Genomic DNA, 22,073 nt, shown 5'->3' with positions numbered 1-22,073 from the left:
TTACAATATAGTTAATTTACCTTAAAGCCCAAAACACAGCCCAAGCCCAAGCCCAGACGGCCGGCGTGGTCTAGTGGTATACGCTTTTGACTACAGATCCGAAGGTCGCGGGTTCGAACCCGGCGTGCGCAAATAAATTTTATTTGATTAATTTGTGTTATTTCACAATTAATTAATTAAAAATAATATATAGTATATTTGCGGCACGTTCCAGAGTGGAAGATACTCTCAGTATCGCCCTGGTGTAAGACCACCATTCAGAATTGAAACGTTGCTTGAAATGGCTTTAGCCGTGTTTGGTGACCAGATCTGAATAGCCAGGTACTTCCCCACCTTCCTCTTCCCCATCTCCCTCCCCTCCCCAATACCCTCAGCCTCACAACATACCCCAATTGGGGATGCCATAGTCTCACTGGCTCCAGACGGGAGCAGTTGGGACTCTTGTGCGGTAATACTGTAAAAAAAAAAAAAAAAAAAAAAAACATGAGTGGAACCTTTTACCTCTCCGTTCCCTTCGATCATTTTCAAAGTTTTTTTTTTTTTTTTAAAAAGAAAGACAAACATTCCCAGGTTACGAATAACCCAACAATGTTTGAAAATCTCCTACTACCACCACAGAAAGCCGAAAATGTTGCTTGTGTTGTGATGGAGGAGTTAGCCAGCCGAGGAATCGAACACGCATAGCTCAAACACCAACTGCCTAACATACCGACCGCCCTTTTCCAATATATATACATTACATACAGTATACAATACATATTATATTGTAGTTCTTGTCCGAGGATAAGATCGGATACAGTCCCAAGGGAGTTTAAAAAACATAAATATATAGGTCAAAAGTCGCTTAAAGTCAAATTATCTGGGTAGCCATAAAATTTGCCAATTTTTTTTTCAAAAACATACTACGGTGCGTCAAGTTTAAATATAAGTGTCTTTAGAATATCAACAATATAATACTCATATGTTTATATTTATTATAATATTAGAACACAGTAATACGATGGTCCATCCAATTTTATAAAAAGTATTAATTAATTTAATACAGTTTCTTTTAATACCTGAAGTTATTTTATGACATTTATTATTATGTAACATCATTTATGTTTTATCGCTGTTTAATATATATATAATTAAAAATAATGTTTTTAAGACTATTTTCCTAACAACAAATTGCAGATTTATCAAATTTACCATAATTTATGCATAAAGGATAGAATGTCAAATGCATATAATATCCAGACTTAACGAAAACACTATTCAATTTATACATTTTGTAAAGTGGACTAAATTGAAGCAATCTCAAAGTCCTTTCTAAACTGTCACAGGCATAGAGTAAAGAAGAAAACCAAAAGTGCCTTCCATTCTAATTTGAATGGAAACAAATGTGAGATTTAGTACCTTTTGGTTCTAGACCATTTAGCAAGCGCTCTGTCTCTCTCACACCTTCCTGACATCGTAGATCTCCATCCCATTTGAATTTCATAATCATAGTGAAACACAGTTTGTTATTGAAATTCTAAGGCCCGATTAGGCAAATATTTGGATTACGAAACATATCATTTCGTGTGTTCTTTTTTACTCTACGGTTTACGGACAAAAAACTTATCTGTGCTCTGAATTTATTAATTGAAAAAAATCTTTTTTTAGTTACTCTTTTCGTCATCTGCATAGTTAATTATGTCGATTTATACTCTTATAATATCAATTTATATTTGTCATATCAAAATATCTTCTTCCAGTCTACCAAAAAAACAAATAATATAAATTTTTAAACGATCTTTCATTCTTAGCTTATTATCCTTATATCCAATCAATAAGCATTTCAGCAACAATTCACTATGCAATAATAATACGATAACAATAATTCCACTTATTTACGTAGTATTGTACCAACATTTGAGGAAAATGGAAACAAAGCAGTCAGTGTCAGGTAATTTTCTTAACACTCACATTGACCCACACTTGCCGGCAAATGGAGGTTCATGATACGACACGTGTGGTATTTTAAATAAGAGGAACAAAAACATATATATTTACGTGAATTCAATAAAAATCATTAAAAAAACAATTTAAGCAGCCAATCGTCTTTGAGTGTGACACAAATATACAGGCTAAACACTACTACCAACACATAATTTGACTTCGCTGACCATTGTGTCGTATCATGTCCATGACTAAAAGACGTACATGTACGTTGTGTCATATCACATCACCTCTAAAACGACATCAACAGGCATTGTGTCAGTGAATGTTTTAAACAACAAAAAACATATTTAATATCTGTCTGTGATAAACATTGCAAAAAAGTATATATGGGTACATAATAATGACATAGCCAACAGATACAAATTGGGCAAAATTTCGACTCCGTATTAAAGTATTTGTCAAAGTTCGCTTGACACCGTCGTCTTTGTTTCAATACATCTCAATTAAACATTACCATTTGAAATAAATTACTCAGTTTCGTGAGGTGGCGTTGTCTAAAGAATTCCTCGTTCCCACTGGCAGAACTTTCAAAGGCCTTATGCTTTTCAGCTTTGAAGATTGCACGTCGAATTTGATATCCATGTCACAGCCTAAAGGATGATTTACAACGTCTGGGATAAGTTGCTTGTCTTGCATCTTACTCTCTGGACTGATCAAGTTCTTTTCGTTGGGAGAAAGGGGAGTTCCTAGACCGCTGTCTGCGTTTGATATAGAGACTTTACTATCGAAATCAAACTGATCCTTTTTAACTGTATCGACCGTGTTTTCCTTCAACTTTTTGCTTACTTCAGAGGAGCTTACGAAAGAGCTGCTAAAGAAGGAGTTGCTGATCGGAGAACTGACTGACTTATCCGTAAAAGATAAGTTCGGCGACAATCTAGCATCGAGTCTCTTCAAGTTCTCGTCGAAATCCCGTTTCAATTGTTCGGCTTGAAGCTTTTCTTGACGGATCTGTTCGTGAGAGTGAGCGAAAAATCCCGAATTTTTTGAACGTGGACTGTCGATGTTTTGCATGAGATTTTCGTTCAGTTGGCTCCGTCCACCGGAAGATATGCTGCTGCATATGCTAGAAGCATCACTCAAATTGCTACTCTTCAACATTTCTATATTCTTATTGGTCTTAGGCTTGTCGAGATGTTCGTGATATTCTGAATCTTCGTTCAAAACTCTCAACGGGTATGCTTTTAATGTGGAAGTTATTTTATTAGTTAATACTTGGGTATCTTTGACCTTTTCAACTTCTTTTGGGGTCATTAATCCAGCATTACACGAGTAAGACTTCTTCATGGATAGGTATTGCCTCTTTTTCAATAGTTCCGGGTCATCTACTGCTACTTTTTGAACTGTTTTATTGACATCCGATGTCTTGCTAAACAAGTTTGGCGTGCTCAAACCTGTCTTCAAAATACTTAGTTTTCTTGTTTTATCATTATTGGTCCCCATTTTTTCATCTGCATCAGAGTTTGACTCCTCGGAAACTCCGCTTGCGTTCAATCCATTTGTGCTAGATGTGAAATCTGTCGATGCAAATTTGCTGGTGAAGTTTTGGCCGAGTTTTTGGCCTAAGACGCCAAATGTCTTCTTGTCGTTTTGCTGGACTTGTTGGCAGAGTCTTCTGATGTCATTTGGAAGTTCGCTGTCTTTTTTCTTGTCGTGTGTAGTGCCAATGTAACGCGCCAAGGTGGCGATGGTTTGTTCCAGAGATTTAACATGGTTTTCCAGCTTGTTATGAGATGTTTGAAGTGTGAGAGCCTTGGAGACAGCCTCCTGCAAAATGAAACCACTTAATGAGATGATTTAAAAGAAATATGCAAGAGTACCAATAAACTAAACTAATTAAACAAGGTTACTATTGAATTCCTAAGGAGTTTAAAGAGGAGGAAGGTAATTTTACATAGTCGCAAGAGAGAGATTAATCGTGATTACCTAAATGCATACATTTTAAGCTTAATTTCATAGCTACTTTGCCGGATACAAATTCCTAGTCAATCTTTCTGGATACAAAAATTCTATCCTTTTTCGTTTGAAATTTAGAATTATTAATTTTTTCGATTCCGATAATGAAAAAGTTTTACCTTACAATAAAACTTTTATTATGTACTTAGCTTTATTTAAAACCTATAAAGTGAGATAAACATAGTGATTTTGCTGCCAAATTGACGTTTCTTACCAATTTCGTGTGAAATTTTTAGTTTAAATCTCCCGCCAATGTCACCTGGCAGTCCCAAATGTATCCATCAGGCGGCACTGGTTTGAATTTTACAATTATTGATTTTCCCGATTCCGATAATAAAATGTTTGTTTTTGGCATTTACTGTATTATCGCTCGCAAGTAATGATATTTGTTTTTGGTTTTGGTGCGACACTTGGCCATTTAGAAACAGTAACCGGACCTAGCTAAATTCAAAGGATCTTTTCGATTCTGAATAATGATCTATCAACAGGGTTTTGAAAAGAAACACTTCTCTTCAAACTGTTGGATCTGTGGCATCTCCATGTTGTAAGGCCGAAGCGAGGAGAGGAAAGGAAGGCGGAAGTGGAAGGTTAAAAAGGATTAGAAAGAATCACCGTACCTCAAACTGTAGTGAAATCTGTTGGTTCTTAGTGTTGAGTTTACGTGTGAGGCTCTCAAGGCGCGACAGCTCCGCCATCTTAGGCGCAATGGCAGCCATCTCCTCCTGCAGAACGTTGTACTCCACCTGGTACTCGTGCAGCTGGCGCCCAAAGTCCAGAGTGAAGGCCTACATGCAACAACACACAATAATTATTAAAGATACACAATAGTCTTTCAATGAATGTGTGTACAGACATTTACAATGTGCGACATAAGACTTATATTTATTTTTTACTATGTATTTATACACTATCAAAAGTCAAAAAAAATTGTACATTTCGTATGGCAACACTATTTGGTGTTTAAAATATTTTATGCTTGTATTTAATGAGTCATTCAATGGGAAAGTTAATTTAATTTTTCAAGTAACTATTTTATGTATCAATATTTTGTCCCTTCAACAATCAATGTCTGAGAATAAGAAACGGAATAACATCAGAAGTTAATATACAAAATCTAAAACATCACAAAAAAGGACAAAAACAAAAATTAAGCATGTTATTTTATAATTTAGAAGACTAAGGGGGTATTTCACTATGTCGGGCCTAATATCTGACTAGCTAGCCGTTGGCTGGCTTTAAAGATCAGAATAACTTAGTTATTAAACGGCGACCGTTTCACCATTGTTGCCGAGCTTCCGGATAGATAACACTCGAAATAGTCTGGCAACATCGCAAAATGTTTGCAGCTACCCCATCTACTGCAACGCTTGTCATATTTTGCCGCAATGTCTATGGAATGCTAGTGTCAAGTTTCCGGCCATAGTCCGCACACCGCAAAGTGTGCATTTTTTTGGTTATGTTATGTTGATTATCAGGTCATTTTAGATAGATTCGTGTCGAATTAATACATTGTTTCTTATTTTGAACACAATCAAATAATTCAGGATGGATCATACAAGCATTCAAATTCATTTGAGCTCTTAAAACTCGCGGCCTTCGCATCGCCGCCCTTTCACCTGCTTCTGTAAATCAAAAACTTCGGTATCCATAATAATTCGCAACAAAATTCGACTCACTTCTCCGCTGTCAAACTCGAAATGTTTTGACGCCATCTTTGATTCGAGGAATAGCGCCTAACGTGAGGTTCGAGCACTGATTAGTCAAATCGAACTTTAACCCGAGCGTTAGCGTTATTCAGATATAGCAAAAACGAAAAAATGACTAATCCGCGGATTAGTGCTTAATCAGAACATAATCAGAGATAGTGAAATGCCCCCTAAGGTTTGGGTGAGTTAAATTCTCTTTTGTTCAGCTAAATCGTTTCCAAAAACACACAGAACAACAATCAGTTTTAATGTATAAAAAATCCGCACAGTAAAACTGCAATTGCAATTAATTAACAACCAGGGTAAAAACTGTCTTCATCACAGACATTCAAATTAATAGACTTTCCCATAGTGAAATCTGGGTATCATTTCGACGAGATGGAAACAACCAGGATGGTTCGAGAATGCTTTGAATAAACTATGTCATCAATCGTACATTGACCACCAAGAGCGCACATTGAATTAACCAGACCATGTGCAAAAAGTAAAGTTCGCTAAAGTGAGGCAAAGGTTTGCAGCGCTGTCCATTGCGGAACTTTTCCGCGCAGGATGTGAATGTTATCCTTAAAAGAATCGCCTGGCGTAGAGATGGTAAAATTGTGTAAGGTGGGTAAATTATAACACATTTGTAAAAAAAGTATTTGACTAAACAGTGTAACAAAATATAAAAACTAGTGCGAAATTTTATATACCCGATTTGGGATATGTAGTAAGGTTTTTTTATGCAGCCAGCATTTGCGCGCCATTGTAAAAAGGACTAGTAATTCGTAAGCGGTGACCAAATCGTGATATTACAATGCGAATTGCCTGTATACTGTCAGATTTATTTATAACCGAAATTGAGACAGTCATGCCACCTCCCGCACTCCGCACAAGTTAGTTTGTTTCCCTTTCCCTGATTGGCTCGTCTATTAATTTGAATGTCTATGCTCTCCATTATATTGCCATTTTGAGGATTATGTTAAAAATGTAGACAAGTATTATTGTTCCTTGTGGCGATTTGACTTGAAGAAGCAATAATTAATATATTATGGCTCACCAGTTTGATGACCTTATCCAACATAACCTTGTCGATGTTGGGTATCTTATGCTTGAGGTACTCCATGATCTCTTCAAAGGAGTCGCACAGCATCAGGCCATCCTTGTGGATCTCCAGGAGGGCAAAGGCCACCCTGAAGATGACCTCTGAAGACTCCAGAAAGAGAAGATCTGCAGTTAAAAAAAGACAGACATTGAAATTAGCTCTTTGAACACAAATTATTTAGACCTAGAAAATTATTCATTCAGTATCAACATATACTAAACACTACAGAATCTAGAGCAGTGATTCCCAATGGGGTTAGTATTCACCATTTATTCACTACCAATTTAGGGCTATACGGCGTAGGTTGTCATTTTCAAAGAAGTGCGTGAATATTTAGAAAGGGTTTTCTACTAATATACTAATTAATACTGATTTTGATTGTGACTTCTATAACTCCTTTTCAATGAATACTGGAAGGCTTGCGTTAAATTTAAGTTTAATTTTCAAAGTATTTGTATGAAGGATTCCGACAAGCGATAAGTACCTACCCATAATACAATGTTTTTCTCCTTCCCCAGCACACTAATTTAACTTAACTTAAAAATGTAACTTAACCGTAAAATGTATAATACACGTCATATGCATATATGTCAGCGACATGTCATTGGTACCAATTATTGTACTAACTTTTATGATTTTGTAACTATTGTCATCTATGTAATTATGTACAGTTTGTTTCTGCAATAAACAAAAATAAATAAAAAAAGAAAATTATTTTACCATTTTCTTTATTTTCAAGATTTGTTAAGAATTCAAACAATCCCCATTGATGTTGATATTTAGAAGAGACGCAAAGCAAAAAAATTGGCTACACTTTTTTAATTCCAATCAAATCAATTTGACCTCCAACGCTCTGCGCACTGCTACTTGCGTGATAATAGAGTACATTAATTAATGTTTACATATTATTTGATACATGATACATATAATATTTCATAACATTAAATGACAATATGAAAATGATAAAAATAATAAATAATAGTAATAAATGATAAATTGTTTAATCAGCATCTAGTACATACTTATGAGGGAATTTTTATAAAAAATTTTGATCTTGGATCTGTCTTGGCTGATGATCCAAGACTTGATGTCTGTTTTATATTTCGAAAAAAATTCGTTCAGTCTAATGGCTAGTGGGAGAGCATTATATAACTTTGTTGCAAAATATCTAAAATTTCTCTGGCCAAAAGTTGTTTTAGCGAAAGGGATTTGTAAGAGATTATGTCCTTTGGTTCTAGTATCACGAGCAGTTTTAACGTTGTCAAAAGTATTTTTGTGTTTGAAGAGGTATGCTAGTATGTTTTTGGCATAAAGTTGCCTAATATCCATAACACAGATTTTCCTAAAGATTTCATCCGAGCTGCTTGTGATTGGTAGTTTGAGGATAATCTTTATTATAAGTTTCTGAGCTTTAGATATTGGATCAATGGCGGCAGCGTTTGCTCCTCCCCATGCTATGATACCATACTCTATTAAAGATTGACAAAGTGCATAGTAGATTGTTTTGAGCTGGCTTAGGTTTAAAAAGTTGCGGTTTGTCTAAAAAAGTAAATGAATTTTCTAAGTTTGTTTGCTGTAGTGGTTATATGTTGTTTCCACTTCAAATGCTGTCAAAAATAATACCTAAGTATTTAATTTTAGTAACCTGTTCTAAATAAGGGCAATCACATGTTATCGTATTTGTCAGGTTGCAAGCACATATTTTAATTTGATTTTCTGGGGTTCAAGGAAGGATTAATACTAAATTTAATGTATTTAGTTTTAGTCACATTCATTGTTAGTTTATTATTGTTAAACCATCTTTTAACAACAGTTATGCCCCTGTTAGATTTTATGTATACATCATTCCAACTGCTTGATTTGAAGAGGAGAATCGTATCATCAGCAAAACTTACAATTTTGGCATCTATTTGAAGATTACATAATTCATTTATGTATATTAAGAACAAGGTAGGACCTAAACGCTTCCTTGAGGCACGCCGTAGCTAATTGGTAATTGATTGCTATTGCAGTTGTTAATTTTCACACTTTGCTTTCGGTTTGACAGGTAATCGCTAATAATAGTAAGTTCATCACCATTTATACCAATATTCGATAGTTTTTGTAAAAGTTTAGAGTGAGAGATAGTATCGATAGGATTATAATAATAATAATATTTAGATGAATTGTGTAGCGCCGATTTTTGAAAAAGTCACCTCAAGAGCGCTTATAGAAAAAAGGATTATTTAACTACTCCGAGATAATGATAAAATCTTACCAAAAACCCTGGTGACGAAGCCCAGAGGGAACTGAGAAGTGAAGATGGTCAGCACCCAGGGGGCAGCGTACAGAGTGGGAGATATGTCATACTGGTCAAACTTGTCATACAACTCCGGCAGATGATCCTTCACCAGGCGAGATAACTGGTAAAGCTGAAACAACAAAACATTTATTTGTTACATATCTAGCAAATGTATGCCATACAAATAACACAACTTGTGAAGCAGAGAAAATTGTGACAATTTCAAAAATTGAATTTTATTCAGATTAAACTTGTCAAGTGTGAAAATATACACATTTAGATGTACCTGAATTTGAAGAGCAACCATATCTGGCAGGTACTGCCTTCTGAGGCCTCTTCTAAACATCAGGTGCCTCAGCATAAGAAAGGCTTCTGCTTCATCCAACTGTAACATTAAATTAAAAACATTAGTAAACATTTGAATTTAAGACTAGCAAAAACCAATACAAGTTGTATAGGTTTAATTTTTTTATAGATTACACCTCTAGGGATTACATATGTTCAGTGCTTCTATGTACATATGTCCTATTTGTACTCACGTGCAACAGTAGAACCCCCGCCACGAAGCTGAGTCCCTGGCAGTACCCCACCTCAGGGTCAAGCAGGGAGTAGGCTTTCAGCAGATTGAAGAGGGCAAGCTGTCCAGGACCCAGCGGAGATGAGAAGTATGTGTGGCTTGGGAATGTGCGACCTGCAGTGGAATGTTACAAGGGTAAGTGGTAAGGAAAGATAGGCACTTAAGTGTTTGGTGGCGCCATCTTGTGGTGAATTTGATAAATAAAACTGTTGGACCATTGCATTTTAATGAATAGTTAGAATTCTTGCCATTGGTGTGAAATGTCATTACATTGTCGTAGCAAATTTGTAGTACACATTTCTCTGTGAGAAAAACATCAATCATCAACACTTTATAGTATGGTATTAATCAACTAGCCGAAGTCCCCAGCATTGTACAGGCTTTAAACAGAATTTTTCAAAATCAGATGTAAACTAAATAAGTGTTTGTGAATTCTTAAGCGTAGGTAGATATGTATTAAAAGCTTAAATCAAAATAAAACATTATATTCATATATGTATCAAAATATTAATCTATGTAGGTGTACACCAACCAAGGTCAATAAGAATGGCATGCTGATGAGAAGTCAACTGTTTCAGCAGGACTTCGTACGGTGTGGAGTAATTGGGAAACAGTTTGGTGTCAGGGGGAGGTTGGCGCAAGCAAAACTGTTCAGCCAGGAAGAACCACACTTCTCCACGCTTGGCTCTTGGTACTCCTAGGAAAGAGAAAGGGTTTTTTTTTAGATTCGGTTAAATAATCACACTATCAGGGTGTATCGGCACTAACCCGACAAACTTTAACCAGCTATTCCTTAGCACATTTGGAGTAAAAATGCTATGGGCACTTTGCTGTCCGGTACCATTTGTTTTTCAATTAAAAACAAAAAAAATAAAATTTTCCACCCTACATCACTGTCATTGGCATTGCTTTTCGTGTTCAACAGCTGTTATAAGCAAGTATGTCGAAAAGCGTCTTCGCTCTTTCGCACACACTAAATAATAATAGTTAAAAATGAGACGAACGGTGCCGAATGAAAATGTGCCATTTCATTGTGATTGTAAAAGTGCGCCAATATAGGTACACACGTGCATTATTCAACGGAATTCGAATAAAATATTGCCAGATGGGTTTTCAAACTTTGACAAAGGATAAAACAGTGGTGACATGTGGTGAAAATATGAATAATAATTTTTTTATTAAAAAAAAAACGTTACCGGACAGCAAAGTGCACATAAGATTTTTTGCTCCAAATATGCTAAGGAATAGCTGGTTAAAGTTTGTCGGGTACGTGCCGATACACCCTGTATACAACAATAAACCATCTTCAAATTATAAAACTCTAAAAGCAGAATACATAAACTGAAAAATAGTAGAATGCATAAATGAATTAATACATTCACCGATACAACATCTATTAACGTTGTTTTAGAGGAGATGTGATATGACACAATGTACATAATATATATATATCTTTTATCATGTACGCGATATGGCACAACGGACTGGGAAGTCAAGTTTTGTATTGCAGTAATATGAAGCCTATCTACTTTTGCCACAACGCGAACACTTCCATTCTTGATGGTGTCACACTCAAATACAATAATTATTTATTAATGATTTTCATCAACTTCACAAAGCACCTGTCCTGTGACAAAAGACATTTGATAGCATGTGTCATACCACGAACCTCTGTTTTCCGGCAAGTGTCGGTCAATGTGTTCAAATGTGACCGCACCGAATGCAATGCCACTTGAATCGGACAGATAGATTCAAAGAGCATATGCAATGCCATAATAAAATAAAAATTGACAATTGATTGTTGTACACTAGTGACTTTTCCTGATTAGTCACTTTTATTTGGGTTGATTTCAAGCAACCATACAGTATCCATCATAAGGCCAGATACTTTCAGACATTGCTAACTTACATAAGAGAATATTGTATTCAATAAACAGATGGTTCAAATTTACTCACCGTGTCTAATAGCCTGAAGTAGCATGGTAGAATCTACTTTGGTAGAAATCCGGGATTCTCTAGGTGCTGTAAGCATGTCCCATACCTTGGAGTTTTCATGGGCGCAACCTCCAATGTCCTCATACTCCAGCTTGATCCTCTTCACTGCTGAAACCTCCTGACGAGCTACAAGCAGGAGAGATTATTAAGTATTTTTCACCATCTTTCTTAACCCTACTGCACCAGCGAGGGGTAATACACCTCCCCCGAATAAGAGTTTTGTGCGACATCTAAGTTATTTTTTGCATCACATGCTCTATAATATCTGCAATCCTTGAAAAACTTTTTGGTAATCTATCTACAATTAAAAAACCTATATCCCGGTACTATTTTCATAGATATTAAATATTTGATATCTATCAAATTCTGACGAAATTATTCTCCTTTCCCTGATATGTTTACCATTTTGAATATGATTGCCTGCTGGACAAAGGTGGGTGACGTCCAGTTAAAGCGGTAGGTAGTAAATAATATCCTGTGCAATATATGGGGACCCTAGTGACCCCCTTCTCGTAATACATTAATTTTACCTTCAAGATCGTAAAGGTTAATCAATCGATTAATCATTCTGTAGGAAAACCTTTGGTAATGTCAGAAAAGTTATTTTTTTCTGTTGCAGAAAAATATATTGAAAAAAAAGTACTCGAACAAGGAATATTTTGTTAATTGAAATTGAAAATAGGTTCCAAAAGGAACACATAACCGAGAACCCTGTTAGACTGAGGAAAACAAGAGACAAAAGCTAAGAAGATTTTGCTATTTAAAAAAGTGATTTAAAATGGGAACTCCAAACAAAAGAATGTTGGTAGCAGAAAAAAAAAATGACAAAAGGGGGCGATTATTGTTCAATGAACGAAAACAAGAGTATGTGTTGACCAAAAAAATCTGATGTAAATTATAGTTTTTATACATTCTCATTGAATATTTAATTATGGCAGTGACACTCATCTTACCTCTCAGTCTAGCATTTTCCTTCTCCATGCGTATAAGTAGGATAGCCTGGTTGATAGCTTTCTTCCACAGTTCCCTCAGCTCAGGCGCGGTTCTCTTGCCGCCCTTTTGGAGGTTGGTAAAGGATGCAGGTCGACGGAGGAGGTTGGTGGCGATTGGATCTGTAAAATGGAATTTTTCTTGAGTTGCCACTTTGTAAAATAGTAAAAAAAAATTAAAAATACTTTCAGATTATGAATCCACCAATAATTTTAATAATACAGTCCCCCACTTTAATCCTTCACCCCAAAAATCGGGCAATGATCCAATTAACATTCCTTGACGTTATCCTATTTAGCTATAAATAGGATAACGTTAACGCTGTGAAAACGCAAAATTAAAACTATGAAGGCTATTTTTTCAATAATTAATGCTACATTTCTTAAAAATTAATGCTATGAATGGGTGTCTCTACTTATTACGTTATTAGTTATCACATAAGAAATGATTGCAGCTCACCAGCAAAATCTTCACCGCTCTCCGCATCCAAGCAGTCGTCATTGATGCCCTCCCTCGTAATCCTATTGAAGATAGCCTGTCTCCAGGAGCCTGACGAGGTGCGCTCCATCTCACTCCCTTCTTCTCTGTGGTCTCTGTCTCCCAGACCCTCGCAGGGTGAGGGCGCTTTGGGGGAGGGGCTGCTTCCGAGCTTTAGAAAGCTGAAAATAAATAAAAAATAGTTAATAACGAGACGTTAAAATTTTTAGACCATCCTTTTAAGATTAGCACATAGAATCTACTCTGGAAGAAATCCGGGATTAGTAAATAGCGAAATTAATGAAACTCAAAGACTACGATGGGTTGGACGCAGGGCTGGCCCTGTGCAGGCGCAAGGAAGACCCAAGGAACAAAGTCGCTGATAATACCTAACACCTAATACAGCACCCTCGAGGTTTTTACTAATGCCAGGCGTCGTTCGGCTTAGGCGGGCCCTGGCTGGACATAAAGGCATGCCAGATGATAGAACACCGAAAATCTTGACACAGTGGGTGCACCAGTGGAAGCTACCCAGAAACAAATTGAGGAAGGGGTGGACTGATTGAGTGGAAGGGGATTGAATCAGAAAAGGAAGGTTTTTTTTTTTTTTTTGCATTACAGATTGATGTAATCCCATAACAATACACATAAAATATACAAAGCTTTAAATGAAACCATTTACAATAACCAATATTTTAGAGTTCTTGCCTAAAATTACTTTTGAAATCTTCAAGGCCAATGTGAAAATATCAAGAGACCTAGAGGTATCATTTGGCAGCACCATATCTCTTGTCATGCTATGCTGGGCCAGAACGTCCGTTCTGCCTTGTGGAATACAGAGCAAGTCATGGCGTCGACCCTGACAGTAGTTGTTCGGTACAAACCATTTATAGCATTCCAAGAGGTATGAGCTGTCAATGTAATAGTTCATGATTTTAAAAGCTGTTACTTTAAGGGTCCCATTTCTCCGACTTTTGTAGTGCGTTTCGGAGAGCAAATCTATAAATCTATATGTTAACTCCGCAGAAGAGACCCTAAGGAAAATAAATACTTTGAAGGCCATTATCATCTTTGGGGATGCTGTGTAGAGGATCTTTTTAAGGATAAGAAGAAGCTGAAGTTCTGGGAAGGAAAAACATATCTGAGGGATGTGTGGGAACCTGGGGGTCAGTGTATCCAGGGGTGACGCGTGTAGAAATCCATCACTACCACTGCGATGCAAGGCGATGGATCTAGAGAGTCCAGCTGGAGAGGTCAAAAGGTCTACCTCAAAAAGTCTCTCCTGATCCGCCAAGACCTAAAAAAACTTCACTCATAAACCCGGGCACCCCTGCTGAGTGACAAAACATAGCGAACCATTTGGGGGTGACCTATGACAGAGATGTTTGTAATCCAATGAATGGTTCCTGGGGCTGCCGCCGTACCTATACCTATACCCGCCTCCCAAATTGATGTGGAGGATACCCAACCTTACCCAATTAATATGAAATATTCAGAAATGCGTACTTTATCGACTGTGATAATTTTACACGAAATTGAAAAAATAGCTTTAGCTGTGTTGTGCGAATGGATCTAAACAGATCAGACTATCCAAATCAACCACTATTCTTTCGCTTTCCTCTCCCTCCAATATTTTTGCTTTACAACATTCTCTAAGATTGGTTTAAAATTTTTTTTTACATGACTATTCAAATCTTTTCACCAAACACAGTTACAGCCAGCCATTTCAAGCAACGTTCTGATTCTGAATGGTTTTCTTCCACCAAGCGATACTGAAAGTATCTTCATCTCTGTAATACAATAGTTTCACTGATTCCAGTCAGTTAAATGTAATATGTACCACACTTACATGTCCATCATAGGCGATTTCAATTGTAGTGTGGGACTTGACTCGTGAACCTCCCTTCCATTTTGCAATTGCAGATTCAACGTGGGCACATTTTCAGTGCCGCCATTTTGTCCACCATCTCTAGTAACGCTGGCGCCATCTCTTGAGGTGATGTTCTCAGTAGAGGCAGACTGGCTGGTTCTAATCCGTGGTGGAATGCTGTTGGTGCGGGAGGGAGGCAGCTCATGGTGTAGGTCGTGGTTCGAGTCTCTGGTGGGGGTTGAGGCATGGGGGATTGGTGATGATTCCTTGAAATACATACATTATTTATAAATTATGTTTGTTTTATCATTTCTCCATCTGTCGAATTCTTATAACCTTTATGCTTGATGGCTAAATTAACAGCCCAACTTAATAAAGAATCGACAAGAAGTATAAAATATTTCTTGGCCAATTTTATGATAATGCCTGATGTGACGGGCTTTCAAACAACTAGACCCAAGTGCTACAAATGTCTCTATATCAGACCTATCATAAGAAACGTGCCCCCTGACTTTTGAGAGTGCCAGAATGTTGATTTAAAAATATGACATTATTTATGTTGCAGCAGAGTTAAGAGTTAAGTTTTTCAATTTTTCCTAAAATAATTAAATTGGCACCATCTATGAAAGAGCAGATGGTGAATTCTTTTATTTATAAATAACTTTATTAACGCCTTTTCAGGGGCTTTATCATAGTAAAAGTTGTATATTAACACGTTACAAATTGTTACTGCCACAGTAACAATCTATTGAAACTAACTAACTAACCATAACGCTGTTTCTCCGCAGGGGTAGGCAGAGAGGACGGACCGCCAAACAACACTCTCTTGGCACACACTTCTTGCCTCGTTCACATTCATACATCGTCTCACACATATTATTATTCTGACTTTTGACATGGCCCGACTCAAGTATCTGATTCACTTGATCGTGCCATTCAGCCTACCTAATAGCATTCAGTCTACTTTCATCCTTTCTCTGCCAGTTTCATGCCTCACTTCCATACATCAGGGTAGGTACCAGCACTCCATTGTGGAGTGCTAACTTCACTTCTTTGGACAATTTTTTGTTAGAGCTAACTGCGTTCAGTTCTCCATTAATGGAGTTACCTCCATTTGCCTCCATTTTTCTATTCCCTTAAACTGAATAATCTTCATAAATAAAAAAAGAGATTCAAAATAAATTTAAAAAACAACACTGGCTACAACAATATAGTAGTATTTTAAAAGTCACATGCATGTGTCGATCCTTGAGAAGTTGTATGAATGAGTGGAATCCATTGTTATTTAATACCTTTTTGCCTGGAAGGTTGGGTGTGAGATCATCCTTGGTGCCTTTCCTCTTCAACAGATGATCAAATGAACTAGACAAGGACCTCTTAGCCTTCATGAAGATGGTGCTACCGCCAAGATATTGATTCAAGAACTCTGACCTAGAAGTAGAAAAATATTATGTAAGCAAACTTCAAATTGGGATCGTTTCCTTTGCCTAGATGTTTTCAATCTTCAAGTACAATAATGAGTATATATTACATAGCATAATAGGCCGAGTACAGATAATATTAGCAGGTACAATACTAGTTATCGTTGAGAGTTTTTCGACATTCAAGTACAATAACTCTCTGTAAATATACTTGTTCAATAAATAATAATGCATACAAGATAGGTACTATGGAAGTAGTAGCGCAACAATCTTTAATAACAATGTTGATGTTAGTAAAATAAATATGAAATGTTTATTGTTGAGCATGTTAGTATTTAGTCAAACTTTATAATGCCAGATTGGGTATTATACAGAGCATAGCTTAACATTAGTATATGAATAAACAAGAACCGTTTGTTGTAAAGCAAATTTATAATCAACACTAACTTTGAAATTTTAAATAAAAAAATTGCGAAAAGGGTTAATTTCTTAAGTAGGATAAAGGGAAAATTGGACATTAAAACAAGGATATTGGTCTATAATACCACTGTAGCATCCCATCTGAATTATTGCACAAGTGTAATCTTTCTGAGTAACTAAACCCAAATTAAAAGAATGGAAATATTCCAAAACAGAGGCATGAGGTCAATACTGTGTTGTAGCAGGTACACCAGGATAAAAACCATGCAACGTCAACTCAATCTTTTAAGTGTGTGGCAACGATTAGTTTATAATACCTTAGTGTTTATTTATAAGTTAAAAAATAAAATGTTACCTGACTATACGTCAAAGAATATTGAATTAATAGTACAGTTCATGTATATCCTACGAGAAACTGCAACGATTTTAGGCTTCCTAAAACAAATTTATCGGGAACACAAACCAATATTTATTATAAAGGTTTTAAAATGTTCAATGAACTCCCGGTAATTGTTAAGGAAGCTAAAAGTCTTGCAGTTTTTCGTGGATTATGTCTCAATGTTGTGAAGTCAAATTTTAGTATGTAAGTAGTAAAATAATATTATAGTAGTCCAAGAAAATAATAAATTAGGTATAAGATGTAAAATTTTATAACTAAATAAAAATATACATAAAAAAAAAAAAAAAATAAAAAAAAAACAAAGAAACATTTATTACGTCCGATTGGGTGTTTTATGGAACATAGAAAAATGTATATAAAGATAAAGTGTGCATGTGAGAAAAAACACATTTTGTGGATCAGTTACAAATATTCTAATATATTGTTTTTTAGTTTGGTCACTGAGTGGTGGCGGTAAACATCGATTGAACTATATTTATTACTTAGTCTGTGTAGCCTCTGTAGTAGTTTAATAAAGATGTGTGTTTACCTGTTTTCTGCAGTATCATGGACATGTCGCTGTTGTTTAGCTTCACAATGTGCACGCAATAGCATCATAAGGAAGGCGTTGTGCTCTCCCACCTGAAAAAATCAATTCTTAATCATATTAGATCTCACATGAGTTTCTAACAGAAGACTACAGCTCCCCCAATTATTGAGGTATTTATGTATTATTGAAGTAATGTATGTATGGTTACCTCGTACAAGTCTTCCGTTCCGCCCTGATACTTGGCCACTATTTGAGTTTGTTCTTCATCTGACAGCTGCTCTATCCTACGTAGGATTGTTGAGTGGACGCGCTTCTCTGCCATACCTAGAAAACATTTACATTGATATCTTCTAATATATAAAGCAGAATGTCTGTTTGTGAAGAACTGGCCGGATGGCGGGCTGGCGGGAAGGCAGTTTGGATTTGATTTGTATACAAATCAATAAATTTATTAAAAAATTGATTTAATTTTGCATACTTTACAAAGCCGGGGACTTTTACATTAGTTGGAATCAGGGTCGAGTTCTGTGAGAAATTAGGTCAATTCATGATTTTTCATGATGCTGAAGGAGATTTGATGGAGGTCAAAGTGGGATTCTGGGGTTATTCAGCCAGTCAACGGTATCGGGAGCACTTGATTTAACACAGATGTGCCATAGGAAAGCTTGGGATTTTCTATGTTCTGTAGTTTGTACCTGTCCACAATCACATAAATCAGAGTCCTTTAAAATTCATACTTATATATAGTGCGTTCGTAATTAACATCATCTGAGGTGCATACATCTGAAATAGTTGGCAAAACCATTTGAGTACAACAATAGTCATCAGTCATCACAGAACATTAGCTCACCATCAATATCCAGGCACAGCTTGTGGTACCACACCATGGGGCAATGTTCACAGGACGTCAGGGGGGACGTCTCCCGACCTTGCTTCACATGCTCTGCGTGCGCCACAAAGGCTTGCGTAATAGCTGCAAGAAACAAACATTGATCATCAGATGAATTATTAAGTCATTTTGATCCAAAACTGCATTCATGCAGTTGTTTCAGTATTTCTGGCTCAATGCCATCAGATGTCATTTCCAACACGGTTCTAAGAAAGTTTTTAAGAGACAACATAACATACTAAAATCGAAAATAAATAGTGACAGGTTGTTGGAACGAATTCGTGTAAACACAAATTTTTGGAATGCCTCAGGGGAGCGCACTTAGATCATTACTAATATAATACATTACCAATGTACAGAAATTGTACCATTCAATTTTGAGTTATTCATTATTATCTAAATAAGAATATTCAAAAACTTTCAATAGAATTTTGTGTGAACTGTCATTTTAGGAACTTCTGGGAGATTACACTAGGCACTTAGAGTAACCATTATCATTCTTTCGTTTTCGTGGGGGATCACAGGGGAACAGCTAGGTTTGCGAGATAGTCAGGGCTTCAGGAGTCACCCTGGGCACGTCTGTGAACATAGGCCCCTTCTCTAATGTGTAACTTGTGTGTTATGTGTAATGTGTTCTCTGGAATGCTTTCACATGTGACAGGAAACTATAAAAATCTGTGCCAATGCACTCACCGCCAACCACATCACAGGCCACTCCTTCTGACTGGCATTTAAAGACATAACCGACCAAGCAGTCTCCCTGCGGCTCCCGGCAGATGAAGCCAAGGTGGTCTCTACTGACCACTCCTTGGGCACAGGAGGATACGTCGCGTAGATGGCGGTGGAGCAGCACTTGCTTGCGGTCGGGACTGATAAGGCGAAGGTCAGAACGGCCAACCTGCAATGATATACCATTTTTATTAGATCATTTCTGGTCACCAAAAAAGTCCTTTTAGAGGTAAACATTGTAACAAGTGTTTTTCACATAAAATAAATTGCAAGTGGGTACCTGGAAAAGCATGGTCCTATTCTGATCCCCAATCAGCTGAGTGATGGGAGTCTTCAAGTTCAGCGTTCCAATAGAAGCAGACCTGTCCCTCGCAAATTGCTTATTCTCTGGTAGGTTTGTCTTCAACCCTTTCATCTCCCCAATATTTTCTGCAGTTGCAAAAGAATCCCGGCCTTCCGATATGTCACTGCCGGTACTTGAATAAGCATCTTTCAAAGGTACAGAACCGGATGACAAGCACTTCATCAATTCGTTTTTGCTTTCTAAAACATCTGCATCCTCTTTGAATTCTACTTTCTTCTTTGTCTTCTCTTCTTTCGCCTTTTCGGTGTTCAACATGGCGCTTTTCAGCTGTTGCTCTTTCGTCCGGGCTTGTTCCAATTCGGATTCACCTAATTGTTTGAGATTGCTCATCAGTTTGTCAATGTCAGGAATTGACCCAGAACCTTCCGTATCTTCAGTCATAACCGAGGCTGTTTCAATTGATGATTCGCGATCATCATCATTAGAAGTCTCGGTGCGATTCTGTTCATCATTTTGGGCCCAGTTTAGCACAAGGACTTTAGGCTCCAGCGCAATAGGGAATGAATTCTTGGATAAGACAAGTTTTTGGTTGCTTCCTTCTTCTGGTTTCAGCGCTCTTACTGTGGACAGATCATCAAATTCCTTTTCTACGTCCTTAATATCATCTGGAAGATTATTGTTGGATCCTTCCTCCGGTTTTTTACTCTCATCTTTTGTGCGGATATTAGCCAAGTTATTTTCACTGTCAAAGAAAGTCTTGCTAGAGACTAGTGGTGTTAGAGAAGGTGATGCCAGTCCATCTCTCATTGAAGTGTTGAGGTTCAAATTAACTTGATCTATTGGTTTTTTGTGGTGTGACAAAGGCAAAGGAGCAAAATCAACCTTTTTAGTTTGGTGTTGTTTCCCGGGGAGACTTTCGAGGGAGCCTTGCTCACTGGAAATCGAGAGAGAGTCCTGAAAATATGAAGAAAAAAAATTGGGTCAAATTTTCAATAGATTTACTACTTCTGAGGTTTTCAATAGATTCAACTGTTTGACTTACGGCCTGGCTGGACAGTAAACTGTTTCTCCTCATGTGGGCGGCTTTAGCCTTGTCTTGCTCCAGTTGCTTGAACTTTGACAGGGCATCATCAATAAGGCTTTCAGGAACTTTCTTGTGGGAAACTTTAATCTTGCCGATGTAGAGGACCTGGAAATATAATTGAAATTATCAGCAAGTTTTAACACCACCAATTGTATTCACACAAATATTCAATTCGGGCCAAAGAAAAGGTGAACTCAAAGCAAATCTTCGGTCCCATTGACACAATATCCATCTATATTATTTTGGCTCTTGGCTCAGAAGCTTTGAAGTATGTCAAAGACATAAAAAGTATTATTTATGGTACATATCCTAAGCTACGGGTCAGCAGAACTTTTCACAGGCATTGGCGGCTTTCAACTCCAGCTTCACCTCCACTCTGTAGCCACATTAGAAGAGCAAAATACTCAAACGGCACAATCGCAATGCATGTTCTCTATGTGCATGCTCGCTCTATCAAAATATATTTAGCCATTGAAAAAAATAGCTAGATGCCATCAACATCCAACAATATTCACGAAACTTTTCGTCAAAAGTGATGTATTTTTTGATGATATCAGTAAGAATATTATTCAACACAATCATATTACGTATTGGATATGATTTGAGATTTTCATGGCCAAATCGAGATTATTTTTTGTAATATTATACCGTGTTGCACTTCCTCCTTCTTTAATCAATGTTTCGGGCACTGTAACGCTGTCCGTAACATTGGCTTAAGACAAAGGAAACACAACACGGTATGATATGTCAAAGAAAAATAATCATTGTAATATGTATTACATATTGTTTTGGTAGTCTAGTGCCACAATGAAAATGTGTTTTTCTGCTCAATGAAAATGATTCTGTTAACTTAATATTTGGCTTTTCCCAATAGAAAGTCTGTAAAGGTACTATCAAATAAATAAAAATATCAAATGTCATTCTGGTAATTAACAAAATTTCCTTCCCATCAATTTCGTTAATTATTACAGATGAGTAATTAATTAATTAAGAAAATGAAGAATGTGTCTTTCATTCTCAGTATTGAACTCTTCATTAAATTTACTATAAGCACAATAGTTCTTAAATAAATACTTAGTAGAAACTGAGTAGATTCTCCGGGATTACAAGAGTAAATTTAAAAGATTTGTACCTCAAAGAAGTGAGAGTTGCACGGCGAGATATCGGCACAAAGTGAGGTTAGGTTGGCCGCATTACTATGGCTGCGGGCCAGGTTGGGGGCTGCAGGGGCTTCGGGGGCTGTAGGAGGCGAAGGCCTGAAAAAATTAAATAAATCAGACAGGCCCCAATTAACAACGTTTTAATAGCATATTGAATCTATTTTCTTGTCACGGACACATTTTCGTGATTTGTTTATTTTTTGTAAGCGGAGAAA

The 22,073-nt window shown here is 36.7% G+C and overlaps 1 protein-coding gene across 1 annotated transcript in view; it reads right to left on the bottom strand.

Annotated features, from left to right (window-relative positions):
- Nucleotides 1-482: 482 nt before the first annotated feature.
- Nucleotides 483-22,073, bottom strand: part of plx (PTB_TBC1D1_like and TBC domain-containing protein plx) — a 120,723-nt gene continuing 99,132 nt past the window's right edge. The window contains exons 5-23 of the mRNA XM_089648352.1: nt 21,831-21,954; nt 20,657-20,803; nt 19,591-20,568; nt 19,275-19,479; nt 18,543-18,665; nt 17,901-18,016; nt 17,693-17,784; nt 16,215-16,353; nt 14,902-15,188; nt 13,035-13,234; nt 12,539-12,697; nt 11,547-11,711; nt 10,123-10,287; nt 9,553-9,704; nt 9,300-9,398; nt 8,990-9,143; nt 6,688-6,857; nt 4,560-4,727; nt 483-3,753 (exon numbers count right to left, since the gene is read on the bottom strand). Coding sequence (XP_089504478.1) covers nt 2,458-3,753; nt 4,560-4,727; nt 6,688-6,857; nt 8,990-9,143; nt 9,300-9,398; nt 9,553-9,704; nt 10,123-10,287; nt 11,547-11,711; nt 12,539-12,697; nt 13,035-13,234; nt 14,902-15,188; nt 16,215-16,353; nt 17,693-17,784; nt 17,901-18,016; nt 18,543-18,665; nt 19,275-19,479; nt 19,591-20,568; nt 20,657-20,803; nt 21,831-21,954 — 4,939 coding nt within the window. The 3' untranslated portion in view covers nt 483-2,457. The remainder of the gene's footprint in view (nt 3,754-4,559; nt 4,728-6,687; nt 6,858-8,989; nt 9,144-9,299; nt 9,399-9,552; nt 9,705-10,122; nt 10,288-11,546; nt 11,712-12,538; nt 12,698-13,034; nt 13,235-14,901; nt 15,189-16,214; nt 16,354-17,692; nt 17,785-17,900; nt 18,017-18,542; nt 18,666-19,274; nt 19,480-19,590; nt 20,569-20,656; nt 20,804-21,830; nt 21,955-22,073) is intronic.

Source organism: Hesperophylax consimilis, chromosome 27, assembly GCF_061612785.1.
Source record: "Hesperophylax consimilis isolate HC1 chromosome 27, BYU_Hcon_1.0, whole genome shotgun sequence".
Lineage (NCBI taxonomy): Eukaryota > Metazoa > Arthropoda > Insecta > Trichoptera > Limnephilidae > Hesperophylax > Hesperophylax consimilis.
This window is presented reverse-complemented; position numbering and strand designations above follow the sequence as displayed.